At 49.3% G+C, this 13,468-nt stretch overlaps 1 protein-coding gene across 3 annotated transcripts in view; it reads right to left on the reverse strand.

Moving 5' to 3' along the window:
• Positions 1-8,693, reverse strand: part of LOC100080510 (CREB binding protein) — a 189,986-nt gene extending 181,293 nt beyond the window's left edge. For all 3 annotated transcript variants that reach the window (XM_029058424.2, XM_029058425.2, XM_029058423.2), the window contains exon 1: positions 8,238-8,693. In XM_029058424.2, the coding sequence (XP_028914257.1) occupies positions 8,238-8,322 (85 nt within the window). In that variant the 5' untranslated portion in view covers positions 8,323-8,693. The remainder of the gene's footprint in view (positions 1-8,237) is intronic.
• Between the last annotated feature and the right edge of the window lie 4,775 nt (positions 8,694-13,468).

The raw sequence follows: 13,468 nt of genomic DNA on the forward strand, positions 1-13,468 counted from the left end.
TGTCTGTAAAGGGGGTAGGGGGAGAATATTACCATGTATAGAGCACTGCAGTAGGAAATTGAGAAAGTACAACAGAAAGATGTGACTGTGAGCTCGTCAATGAGCAGGGACTGTCTCTGTTGTCGAACTGTACATTCCAAGTGCTTAGTTCAGTGCTCTGCACATAGTAAGTGCTCAATAAATATTACTGAATGAATGGTTCCTACCCTTGAGGAGTTTACATTCTAATGCTAACTCAGACAGGATGGGATCCAAACCCATGGGTAATGTGCACGATGGATTTTTTTCTCATGGTATTTGTTAAGCGCATACTACGTGCCAGGCACTGTCTGAAGCACTGGGGTAGATACAACATAATGGGGCTGGGGACAGTCCCCGCCCCACATAAGGCTCATAGTTTTATTCCTCATCTTACAGATGAGGTAACTGAGGCAAAGAGAAAGTGACTTCCCCAAGGCCACCCAGCAAACAAGCGGCAGAGTTAGGATTAGAACCTAGGTTCTCTGACTCCCAGGCCCATGCTCTTTCCACTAGGCCATGCTATCCCCTTAACCACCTTGTTCTACTTCCTCTGAGAAGGACAGGGCCTAATAATCATCCGGGCAAATTCTACAACACCCCTTGGGTAATTCATTCCAAAGTAAAACCACCTTTGAGAAACTCTCTCTCAAATCTCCCCTGATGCAATTTAAGAACTCTTGTTTCCTTTTCAGTTGCTAAAACTCTTCTAAAATATCCCTGATCATTCATGGTCTACAGCCTGAATGATCTATTTCGATTCTAAAGTAGGAGTGCAAGTGACCAAAATTGACCCTGCAGTTCCATTTCTAACCAATCACTTTTTGATTACTGCAGCCACGGTTCGGGCACTACAGAAAACTACTAACTGCTGACAGAGAGAAGTCTTGATTATTATAAAATAAAAGGTTTGGAATGGTCATTCTTCAGGAAAACCATTAAAACATTTTTTTAAAGGTAATCTATAAATATATGTTAATCTACAACATGATAAAGCAAGAAATGTTTTACATAACAGATATTAATAATTTCCAGAACAGCTAACAGGTTAAGATTTTACTCTCTGAAGATTTTGTTGCTATAATTTTTTCACTTAAGAAAGCAAAGAATACAGTAATCTGAGTCAGTCTGTACAATCGCTTCACTGATAATGCATACTGAAATAAATCCCCCTAAAAACTTAGAAAAAAACTTTAGGTGATTAAAGCTTCTAAAATTATACATACATGAGGGCTTAACTCATTAGGATTGACACAAAATGATAGGAATTTGGTACCTATATCTGGGCACCTTTTGTTCCTTGGGTCTGCTAAGCAAAAAAAGGGGGGGGGGGAATAAGTAACGTCTGATTTTTCTCACTTAAAGCTCACTTTCTTTCACCTATTCAAGTAAAATTAAAATTAAATGGATTTCGAGTTTACGTAAGCTAAGAGCATACTTAGACTGTTAAATCGTTGTGGGCAGGGATGTGTCTGTTATATTGTACTTTCCCAAGCGCTTAATACTGTGCTTTGCATGCACACAGTAAGGGCTCAATAAATGAGTGAATGAATAAATGGTCAAACTATTCCTGCTCCTCCCAGAGCCTCAAAAATGAACAGCATGCACACACTTTCAACATAAAACTGGTATTTTACAGGACGGCATGAATTTTCGGGACACGCTGCTACTAGATGTGGCGGTCACTGCCTTTGTAATTACATAGTAGGTGATCTACGGTGGTGAAAAATGACAAAAGTACACGACGTGAAGACTAACATTCTAACTTTTGATTTGGAAAGAGTCTCAGTTTTAATTTTTGACGTTTTAGTTATACGGAAGCATAGATAAGAACAATAATTCCAAATTCAAAGAAGTAAATGCAGCGCTCTCAAATTGCTTTCGGGAAGTAAAGCACGGCATTAACCACATTACCGTACCCTTCATACTTTCATGTTTAGGAAGTGAAGTGAAGTGCCCCTACTGTTGCCTTATTTAACAAGTAGGCCTGGTATAGCATTCCAGAAAAACATCAATTACAAAGACGCCTTAGAAAATAGTATATTAAATATTCTGCTAGTACTTAAATAGTAACACAAAAAAACTGCGAGGAAGAAAAGCTAAAATCCGCATACAATGGAATGACTCAATTACCGTCCATTTAAGTGGGACTTTCCAGAGATATTTTGACATTAAAAAAATCCATAAGACTTTCTAGAGGAGGGGTCTTTACTATCAACCCACGAAACTCATGAGAGCAAAGAGAATCTACACTTTGCCTTCACCTGAGCAAGATAAATCAAAGCACTTTATGGATGCACATTGTTACATTATTAGCTCTTGGCAAGTACTGAACTGTGACTCTTGGTTAAGGAGTTCACATTAAGTCTTCTTTTGATAAGTATACTGTGCTTCGCGAGTGCGATGAAAGAAAAGCATTCAAACTAAATATCCCACTGTTTGTCGTGAGTACAGTGCATTGCTATATTTCTAGGCCAAGCAACCCTAGAATAAAAGACATTTCATGTGCTGTTTTAATTTATAGACTAAATCAACAAGTTTCCAAAGCAATGGAAAACGAGACCTCGAAAGATTATAAGGGCCCAACATATTAAAAAGCTAATTCCAGTATATATAAATATATATAGTTTAAACTTTAAGCTGAGATTGTAAGAAATGGAAGACCAGAAAACTTCAATAGATATCGAAAAGCAAGAAAACGCTGTTTTAGTTTACCCTGTCACTCAGGAGCTGAATATCCACTTTGTGATTTAGCCAAAAATCTTTGCCACTGCTCTTCTTCCTCCTCACACACGCCTGTTGCCCTCTGGCCAATTTTCACTGTCCGCACTTTCTCCTCACCCCGTCCTGTGATGCAACTCACAGAAGTCAAATCTGCTACTTATTTTTAGGTTCCGTAAAAAGTTTGGTGGTGAAGGTTGACACTGATGTCGAAAAGGAGTTCGTGGATTACCTGTGGATTCTGAAAGCGTCATTACTTTTTTGCAAATAAGCTGCATTAACACTTACGGTAGTAGTACAGGAGAATAAACCAGACCGATTTAAAAACAGGAAAGGAAATGAAATCAGTTTGGGATACTTCAAACTCACCGAACGCTAGTCCAGCGGCTTAAAACTTCCCAAAAGAGTACTGTAATTTGATAGTACCATTCGATTTAGTGGCTTTAAAAACCGGAAGAAAGTGAAGTTGGGCTAAAATATGGTAGTGGGTATGCAAACTGATAGTCACCAAGCAGCATGGCCTAATGGTTACAGCGTGGGGCTGGGAGTCAGAGGGATCTGGCTTCTAATCCCAGCTCGGCCACTTATCTGCTGTGTGACCTCGGGCAAGTCATTTAACTTCTCTATGCCTCAGTTCCCTCATCTGTAAAATGGAGATTAAGACTGTGAGCCCTGTGCGGGACAGGGCCTGCGTCCAACGTGATTACCTTGCATCTACCCCAGCTCTTACAATAGGGCCTGGCACACAGTAAGGGCTTAACATATACCACTTCCAAACAAAAATCAAAACAAAAAAACATAATTCTTCAGTGTTATTTAGTGGGCATATATTGAATTCAAAGTTGAACTCCCTTCACCTTCTATTTTGGGTTACAGTTTTGGTCCGATGAAATGCAAAGGAACAGGGAAGAGGAACCTGCAGTATTGCAGTTTAGCAAGACTCCCGGCACAACACAGGTTATTATCGGCAACGCCACACGAGGACAGACCACTGGCCTGAACTGCTTACCGTCGCTGACGGTGGCTCTAAAGACCGTTCGGAGGGAAGATGGGATGGTTGCCCTCCTCCATCTCACCCTCGGTGTTAGGGACAGCCCATTTACTATCCCCAAATTTCCCCCCTAATAATCCATTGTGGACCGATAAGCCAATTACCCCTGAAAACCCTTAATGAATTTTCCCACATCTTCAATTTGCCCTCTGACTACCCCTTACGGATCTCTCAATCATGAATTTATCCAAACCTTTCCCAAGCCTACTGAGACTTTCTTGCTTACGCTACTTCCTGTAATAGCAATTCCATATGCTCCCCATTTGCTGGATGAAGAAATGTTTCTCTTTGATTTAATCCAACCTCCTCTGTAATTCTGAAAGCGCCTGAGTCCTGGAGTTAGGGCATTTGGTGAACAATAATTCCACCTTTACCTTGCCCAGGCCCTTCACCTCCTTCTTTCCAGATCAAAGCATCGGAGAAGCAACGTGGCCTAAGAGAGAGAGAGAGCACGGACCTGGGAATCTGAGGGTCTGGGTTCTAATTCTGCTCCACCACTTGTCTGCTACGTGATCTTGCGCAAGTCACGGAACCATTTAGACTGTGAGCTCGTTGTTGGGCAGGGATTGTCTCTGTTGCCGAATTGTACATTTCAAGCGCTTAGTACAGTGCTCTGCACGCAAACGCTAATAAATACGACTGAATGAATGAATCTCTCTGTGCCGCAGATGCCTCAACTGGAAAACAGGAATTAAGACGATGAGCCCCAGGTGGGGGATGGACTGTGTCCAACCTGCTAATCTCGTATCTACCTCTGCACTTAGTACAGTGGCTGGCACACAGTAAATGCTTAGCAGAAACCATAACAAAAATGATAACAGGGTCCTGATCTTTTGGGTCTATTCTCACAGAGAAGCGGCTCCATCCTCCGGATAGCCCCGATTCAAAGAGATGACCTATTAATAATAATAATAATGGTATTTGTTAAGCATTTATTACGTGCACAGCACTGTTCTAAGCGCTGGGGGAGGGGGTACAAGGTGATCAGATTGTCCCACGTGGGGCTCACAGTTTTAATCCCCATTTTACAGACGAGGTAACCGAGGCACAGAGAGGTGAAGTGACTCTGCCCAAAGTCACACAGCTGATGAGGGGCGGAGCCAGCAGTAAAACCCACTACCTTTCATTCATTCATTCAATAGTATTTATTGAGCGCTTACTACGTGCAGAGCACCGTACTAAGTGCTTGGAATGAACAAGTCTGAATCCCGAACCCGAGCTCTTTCCGCTGAGCCACGCTGCTTCTCTGTTACTGCCTGCTTGGTGAGGAAAGCCTCTAAAATCTGATTTTTTTTTCAAGTTCAGAGAAAGGAAGGAAGATGACAAATCTACACATAAGAGTGGACGGCGTCTGCTTCTTAACTTCCTGATGAAATGCAGGACAGCACCGGGACCAGAAGCAACAGGCAGCCAAAGTGGAAACCCTTGCCCACATCAGGGAGGTCTGGGGCGGCAACCTGAAGCCTTTCCGGGGCTGGGTTACTTCCCCGCAAAACCATGGCTTGGACAGGAGCAGTCTTGAGGGTGACAGTGATGCACCGCAGCCTAGTGGAAAGAGCACTGGGCCCAGGAGTCAGCGGGCCTGGGTTCTAATCCCGGTTCCACCAAACTCCTGCTGTGTGATCTCCGGCGAGGCACTTAATTTCTCGGGGCCTCAGTTTCCTCCCCTGCAAAGTGGGATTTAACACCTGCCCTCCCTCCCTCAGTCCCATGCGGGACGGAGACGGTAACCAACCTGATTAAGTCTACCCACCCCAGTGCTTAGAATGGTGCCTGGCACATAAAAAGTGCTTCAGAAATACCACAATTATTACTCTTACTGTTCTTCCTCAGGTGGCAATGGAGCATTGACGCTGGCTGCAGGGACGATTGGGTCTGGCCCGACAGTTTTGCCCCGGGGCGGGCCAGAGAAGTCCAGGGAAGAGCAGAGCAGAACCCCAGTTCAAGCTAGGTTTCCCATTTCAGATGCTGGGCCTTTCCCGGCCCTGGGGCAAGGTAGTCCCCGGAAAAGAAACCAAGGCTAAGCGAGGGTGGCCGGCCTGCAGCGCGGTGGAGGCATCTAGCCTGGTGTAGTGGGACGGGGGAAGGCACTGCATCACCATCAGCTCTTCCTTGAAAGAGAGGCCCCACTTGGCTCAGAGCCCAGGGCAATCGCCCTGCCTCACCCACCCCCATTCCTCCAGTCCTGAACGTAATAGAGGGAAAACCTTTTATTGTATTTTCAATGTCTGGATCGGCGCACTAATCTTCTAAAGACAAAACTCATATGCATGGACTCATTTTTCCACCTGGAGATGCACCACTTCTTCGCTAAGAAAAAATATCAAGTTCTCCTCTCACTGGTTAAAGAGAACATTTAAGAGTGATTAAAGAACACAGCTATTGTTTTCCCAATAAGAGTCAGTCATGCCACACGCTACTTTCCAAAATCGAACTCTGGGCAACGCTGCATAAAAAAGTGAAGAGTCGATCTTCCAGAATTTAACACTGCACAACTTGCTTTTGATCTTAGATGTGCAAAACAGTTCAGCTATAATCTACGTAAAGTATTGCAACTTTCCAGCACTCTAAAAGCAAGCTGGGTGTACTCATAAGTTTTTGAGGAAGTTTACTAATGGGCTTGAAAGGCCACATTTAAGACAAACTACCCAAACACTTAAACCCCTTGCTCCGTGCCTAAAAGTTTTTAACCGCACGCGACAAATAGAAAAGAGGAAATACCACGGTTATCTACTATCCCCTACTGAAGTTTAGTTGAGAACCTAGAACAAACCCAATAAATAAAAAAAAAACCCGTAACTTTTTAAAAGAATTAGGCCCACAGCAAAGCATCTTTACCAATACAAGACCACTGCATTACCCATTGTGGACTCGAATGCTTTTAAAATTGTGAATTCATAGAGTGTCAAAAATAAAATGGCCCAAGAGTTGACCGGTGGCAAAACCTTCCTCCAAAGTGCCACTAAGTATAGGAATGTTAACTTCCCAAATAGTTCAATGTATTTTAATGGCAAGAGTCATTAGGGGTCTCCCGAAGACCAAGATACTAGTTGGGTTCGGCACCCTTCCCTTAAACCGCAGAGATGAGGGGTGAAAACTGGGTTGAAATTTCCCATTTCGGCTTTCATTTTCTGCGCGACTTCCACCCTTATTTCGGATGGGCAAATGCGATCTCGCCCCCACCTTCGGGTTGGGCCCGGAAGGGAGGGCTTCTGCGGGCCGGTCCCGGGCTCGAAAATGGCTCGGAGAGCGTACTGGGCGGCCGAACAATACGGGTAGACGTCCCCGCCCCCCCAAAGGCGAGTCAGAAGCCACACTCCAGATGCGTCCTCCCCTCCAATTTCATTCATTCATTCAATCGTCTTTATTGAGCGCTTACTATGTGCAGAGCACTGGACTAAGCGCTCGGAATGGACAATTGGGCACCAGAGAGGGACCATCCCTGCCCAGTGAGGGGGTCGGGGGGGGGGGGTGTTCTTTTTAGGGTCAGCCACCGGTGTCACTGCCAGTTTGGGGTTTAAAGTTTCAACGGAGCCTTTGGGCGCGTCGTTCTTTCGACTTCGCTCCTTCCCTCCCCGGGGCCCGACACCCGCTCGGTCGGGTGCGGGAATTGGAGCTCGGTCGGGTGCAGGATTCGAGCTCGGTCGGGTGCAGGATTGGAACTCGGTCGGGTGCAGGATTGGAACTCGGTCGGGTGCGGGAATTGGAGCTCGGTCGGGTGCGGGAATTGGAGCTCGGTCGGGTGCAGGATTCGAGCTCGGTCGGGTGCAGGATTCGAGCTCGATCGGGTGCAGGATTCGAACTCGGTCGGGTGCAGGATTCGAACTCGGTCGGGTGCGGGATTGGAGCTCGGTCGGGTGCGGGATTGGAGCCCCAAGCCCGGCCGGTACCTCGAGCGTATTAGACGGAGGCGAGGCCTAATGGGAGCTTTAGCGGAGCGCTCCCCCGTCACCTGGACTTTTGCTCCCGAGAACTGTCATTCGCCTTGCACCCAGCCGAGCCACATCGGACACCCTTCCCCCTCCCCGAATCAAACCAGATTAAAGGCACCTCTCCCCGCCCCCCACCCCGTGTCGGAGACCCCTAAAAAGGGCCCGACCCTTCGAGGGGGCGGCGGTGTCGACCGGCGTCCTGCCTCTTCGCCCCGCCGGTCCTGGAGTTCCCCTTTTCGGGCCGGGGAGCGGGGGGCGGGGGGTCCAACAACCCCCTAAGAGGGCCCCGAAAACTTCTCCGAGCCCCCCCCTCCGCCCTCCCCGGAGTGACAGCGACCCCCCCGCCGGGGAGTCGCGTCGACGACCGGCTTCTCCCCGCCGTTGGGGCGTAGTAAGCGCTCCCTAAATCCTCCCACCCAAGAGCCGGTCCTCCCTTGACCGGGTCCTTTTCCTTTCTTTTTTTAAAATCTTTCCTCGCCCCCTCCCCCCCGGTCTCCCCCGGAGCCGGGCCTCACCTGTGCTGTCGCTGGTGGAGAAGCCGGGCGAGTTGAGTTTGGCTCGCTTGGGGTTGGGCGGTCCGTCCAGCAAGTTCTCGGCCATTTTCGTGGCGCTCGGGCCCGGCGGGCCGGGGGAGGGAGGACGACGCCGAGGAGGAGGAGGAGGAGAAATCACAGCCACAGCAACAGCGCCCCGCAGTGCTTACCGCCCGGCCGCGGCCTTCTTCTTCTCCTCCTCCTCCTCCTCCGGCCCGGCCCGCGGGCCCCTCATCCCGGCGCGGCCCGGGGGGCGACGGGCGGGGAGGCTCAGGCGGCGCCCGCCAACATGGTGCCGCCCTCCCGGGGCTCCCTTCCTCGATTCGGCTCCCCGCCCGGCGATGGGGGTGGTGCGGGGGGTGGAGGGTGGGCTCCCCTCCTCACACAGCGAGGCCTCCTCCTCGTCGTCGTCCGTCAGGAAAAACAATGCGCGGAGCCGCCGCCCCCCCCGCCCCCCCCCCCCCAGCGGTGGTCGTCCTCCTCCTCCTCCTCCTCCTCCTCCTCCTCCTCCGCCGCCGGGTCGCAGGGCGCCGGCCCTCAGGACGGCCCGGCCGGGCGGAGCGGGGCTCGGGGGGCGGTGGGCTCGGGGCCCGGACACCGGCGGGGCCGCCCGGATGGCGCTCCAAGCCCCGCTCGGGTCCGCGACAAGATGGCGGCTGTTGATTCCTCAATTAAAAAAAAAAAAAAGTTTTTTTTTTCTTCTCTTTTCCAGAGACCGAACGGGGGGGGGAGGCACGCCGAGACGTCACCCCCCCCGCGACGTCGCCCCCCCTCCCCGACGTAGCGTCACGACGCACGGCCCCGCCCGGCCCCGCCCCCTCCACCTGCGCTCGGGCGGCGGCGGAAAAAGCCGAAGGCGACCGGCCGGAAGTGATCGGACGCCGAGGCCTGGGCCGGGCCGCGGCCCCGTCGTTGCCTCCTCACCCCCACCTTGCCCATCCGTGCCCTCATTCCGTAGTATTTACTGAGCGCTTACTATGTGCGGACCACTGGACCAAGCGCTTGGAATGGACAAATTGGCAACAGAGACAGTCCCTGCCCATGCCCCTGATACTAATGACGGTGTCTGTTCAGCGCTTACCCTGTGCCAAGCACTGTTCTGAGCGCTGGGGCGGGGGATACGAGGTGGTCAGGTTCCTCTCCTATGCCACTGATCCTAATGACGGGACTTGTTCAGCGCTTAGTCTGCGCCAAGCACTGTTCTGAACGCTGGGGGGGATACAAGGTGATCAGGTTCCTCTCCTATGCCACTGATACGAATGACGGTGTTTGTACAGCGCTTACTCTGCACCAAGCACTGTTCTGAGCGCTGGGGGAGGGGATACAAGGTGATCAAGTTCCTCTCCTACACCGCTAATACTAATGACGGTGTTGGTACAGCACTTACTCTGTGCCAAGCACTGTTCTGAGCGCTGGGGGGGGGGGTACAAGATGATCAGGTTCCTCTCCTACGCCACTAATACTAATGATGGGACTTGTTCAGCCCTTCCTCTGTGCCAAGCACTGTTCCGAGCGCTGGGGGGGATACAAGGTGATCAGGTTCCTCTCCTACACCACTAATACCAATGACGGTGTTGGTACAGCACTTACTCTGTGCCAAGCACTGTTCTGAGCACTGGGGAGGATACAAGGTGATCAGGTTCCTCTCCTATGCCACTAAAACTAATGATGGGACTTGTTCAGCCCTTCCTCTGCGCCAAGCACTGTTCTGAGCACCGGGGGCATACAAGGTGCTCAGGTTCCTTTCCTATGCCACTAATACTAATGACGGTGTTTGTACGGTGCTTACTCTGTGCCAACCACTGTTCTAAACGCTGGGGGGGGAGGGGCAATACAAGGTGATCAGGTTCCCTTCCTATGCCAGTAATAATAATGAGGGTATTTAAGAGCATACTCTGTGCCAAACACTTTTCTGAGCGCTGGGGGGGATACAAGGTGATCGGTTTCCTTTCCTATGTCACTAATACTAATCATGGGACTTGTTCGGTGCTTAGTCTGCGCCAAGCACTGTTCTAAATGCTGGGGGGGGGATACAAGGTGATCAGATTCCCTTCCTATGCCACTAATAATGATGAGGGTATTTGTTTTAAGCACTTACTTTGTGCCAAGCACTGTTCTGAGCAGTGGGGGGATACAAGGTGATCAGGTTGTCCCACATGGGGCTCACAGGCTTCATCCCCATTTTACAGATGAGAGAACTGAGGCACAGAGAAGTGAAGTGACTTTGCCCAAAGTCACACAGCTGACAGGTGGCAGAGCAGGGATTAGAACCCATGACCTCGGGCTCCCAAGCCCAGGCTCTTCCCACTGAGCCACACTGCTTCTCTACACTGGGAGCTCGCCATAGGCAGGGATTGTCACTCTTTACCGCCGTGTTGCCCTCTCCCAAGCACTTAGTACAGTGCCCCGCGCACAGTAAACACTCAATAAATGAATGAATGAAAGGATTTCACGGTGCAACAGGGACCACCCCGCCGCATCATTTTATTCAATCATTCATCATTCAATAGTATTTATTCATTCAATAGTATTTATTCATTCAATAGTATTTATTGAGCGCTTACTATGTGCAGAACACTGTAATAAGCGCTTGGAATGTACAATTTGGCAACAGATAGAGAAAATCCCTGCCCAATGACAGGCTTGGTTACTATGTGCAGAGCACTGTACTAAGCACTTGGAATGTACAATTCGGCCACAGATGGAGACAATCCCTGCCCAATGACGGGAGCACAGTCTAAAAATGTGTTAAGCGCTTACTAGGTGCCAAGCGTTAAGCGCTGAAGTAGATACCAGATAATCAGGTTGTCCCACGTGGGGCTCAAAGTCTTAATCCCCATTTTCCAAGTGAGGCAACTGAGGCCCAGGGAAGTTAAGTGACTGACCCAAAGTCACACAGCTGGTAAGTGGCGGAGGCGGAATTAGATCCCACAACCGCTGACTCCCAAGCCCGGGCTCTTTCCACTGAGCCAGATTGTCTTCAATCGTATTTATTGAGCACGTACTGTGTGCAGAGCACTGTACTAAGTGCTTGGAATGTACAATTCAGCTTGGGAAATGGAGTTTTACCCCCGTCAGCCCACACTCCATCAATGAAATTGATCAATGTCAGGCCATGGCATTCCCACGAGGCAGTATGGAATTTACAACCAAATCAGCATGATCTGCTGGATGTAGCGAGTCTAACGGTGGACTCATTATTTGTCCAAGGGCAATCTAATTCCACCCAAACCCGCCGGGTTGATGCCTGCCTCACAGAGTTTTACCTCTTCCAGAGTGGGGGATTTAGAGCAGCCCCGAGGCAATTCCATTCTCAAAGTGCCCAAGGGAAACCCGGAGCGATTCTGTCCTCCCACTGACTTTCCCACCACCATCCTCCCTGGCCCACAAGACCGTAAGCTTGGCATTATCCCCGATCGTCTCTCTCATTCAACCCGCACATTTGACCTGTCACCAAATCCTGTCCGTTTGCCTTCACAACATCCACCCTTTCTTCTCCATCCAAACTGTTGCTACCCTGAGGCAAGCACTTATTTTTCCCCCCCTTGACTACTACATCAGCCTTCTCACTGACCTCCCCGACTCCCTGTCTCTCCCCACTCCGGTCCATACATTGCTGTCCAGATCGTTTTTCAAAAAAAAAGTTTAATCCCTATCTCCACACTCCTCAAAAACCTCCAATCTCCAACCCATCAAACAGAAATTCCTTATTACTGGCTTTAAGGCACTCGGTCCACTCTCGCCTTACCCTTACCTCACTGATCTCCTGCTACATCCTAACCTGCATTCTGCTCCTCTAATGCCAACCTACGGTACCTCGCTCTCATCTCTCCTTCCACCCAGCTCTTGCCTACATCCTTCCTCAGACCTGGAACTCTCTCCCCATTCATATCCGACAGTTCAGACCTCTCTGCACCTTCAAAACTTTCCTCAGATCACAACTCCTCCAAAAGACCTTCGCTGATTAAGCCCTCATTTCTCTGATCCACCCTCCCCACTGCATTGACTTACACACTCCTTATGGGTACCCCTTAATCCCTTTGATAGTCGCCTCAGCCCCAGAACACTTACATACATCTCCTTATGCTCTATTTACCCTATCTGTAATTTATTTTAATGTCTGTAGACTGTGAGCTCCTTGTAGGCAGGGATCTCATCTACCAACTCTGTTGTACGGCACTTTCGTAAGTACTTTGCTCTGCACCAACAAACATCAATCAATCATATTTATTGAGCACTTACTATGTGCAGAGCACCGTATTATTGTAAACATGACAGAATGATCGATTTTAGGGTTCCTAGTCGGTTTCTAAGCTCACACTGGGCCCAGAGTGATCTGGGGGACCCAGAATATAATTCATTGTCTCACATTAAAGAAGAATGATTATGAAGCTTGAGGTTCCATTCCGCTACCCTTAAAACCTCAGACGGGGCAATTATCACTACACTTTGGGCTAGCATGAAGGACAGAGACATGTCGACAACTGCAGAAAGAGCAACAGGGAAATGGACGAATGAAGAAGGCTTCAGTCACCTGCCTCAGACTTTCAGACCATGGGTAACGATAATAATAATAATGTGTGGCATTTGTTAAGCGCTTACTATGCACCAGGCACTGTACTAAGCGCTGGGGTGGATACAAGCACGTCGGGCTTGACGCAGTCCCTGTCCCACAGGAGGCTCACAGTCTCAATCTCCATTTTACAGATGAGGTAACTGAGGTACAGAGAAATAAAGTGACTTGCCCAAGGTCACCCAGCAGACAAGTGGCAGAGCTAGGATTAGAACCCATGACTCCCAGGCCCCGTGCTCTCTCCACTGTGCCATCCGGCTTCTCAACCTGGGTGACCAAGGTTCTGCTGCTGTCAGCTAAGGTCCGGGCATCAGTGGTAAGAGCCCCACTATACCAGTCCAGCCCAAAGCTGCAACAGAAGCAGCAAAAGGAGAAGTGTGTCTGTCTCTGAGTGCACGTGCGTGTGTGTGGCTGTCACTCTCTGTCTTTATACCCTGTCCTCCTCTTTATCCTTCCTTCCCTTGTCCTCAGACCCTTCTGCCTTCCTCTTTGTTCTTCCCTTATTCATTCATTCATTCAATAGTATTTATTGAGCGCTTACTATGTGCAGAGCACTGTACTAAGCGCTTGGGATGAACAAGTCGGCAACAGATAGAGACAGTCCCTGCCGTTTGACAGGCTTACGGTCTAATCGGGGGAG

The sequence above is a fragment of the Ornithorhynchus anatinus genome, chromosome 2 (assembly GCF_004115215.2).
Source record: "Ornithorhynchus anatinus isolate Pmale09 chromosome 2, mOrnAna1.pri.v4, whole genome shotgun sequence".
Lineage (NCBI taxonomy): Eukaryota > Metazoa > Chordata > Mammalia > Monotremata > Ornithorhynchidae > Ornithorhynchus > Ornithorhynchus anatinus.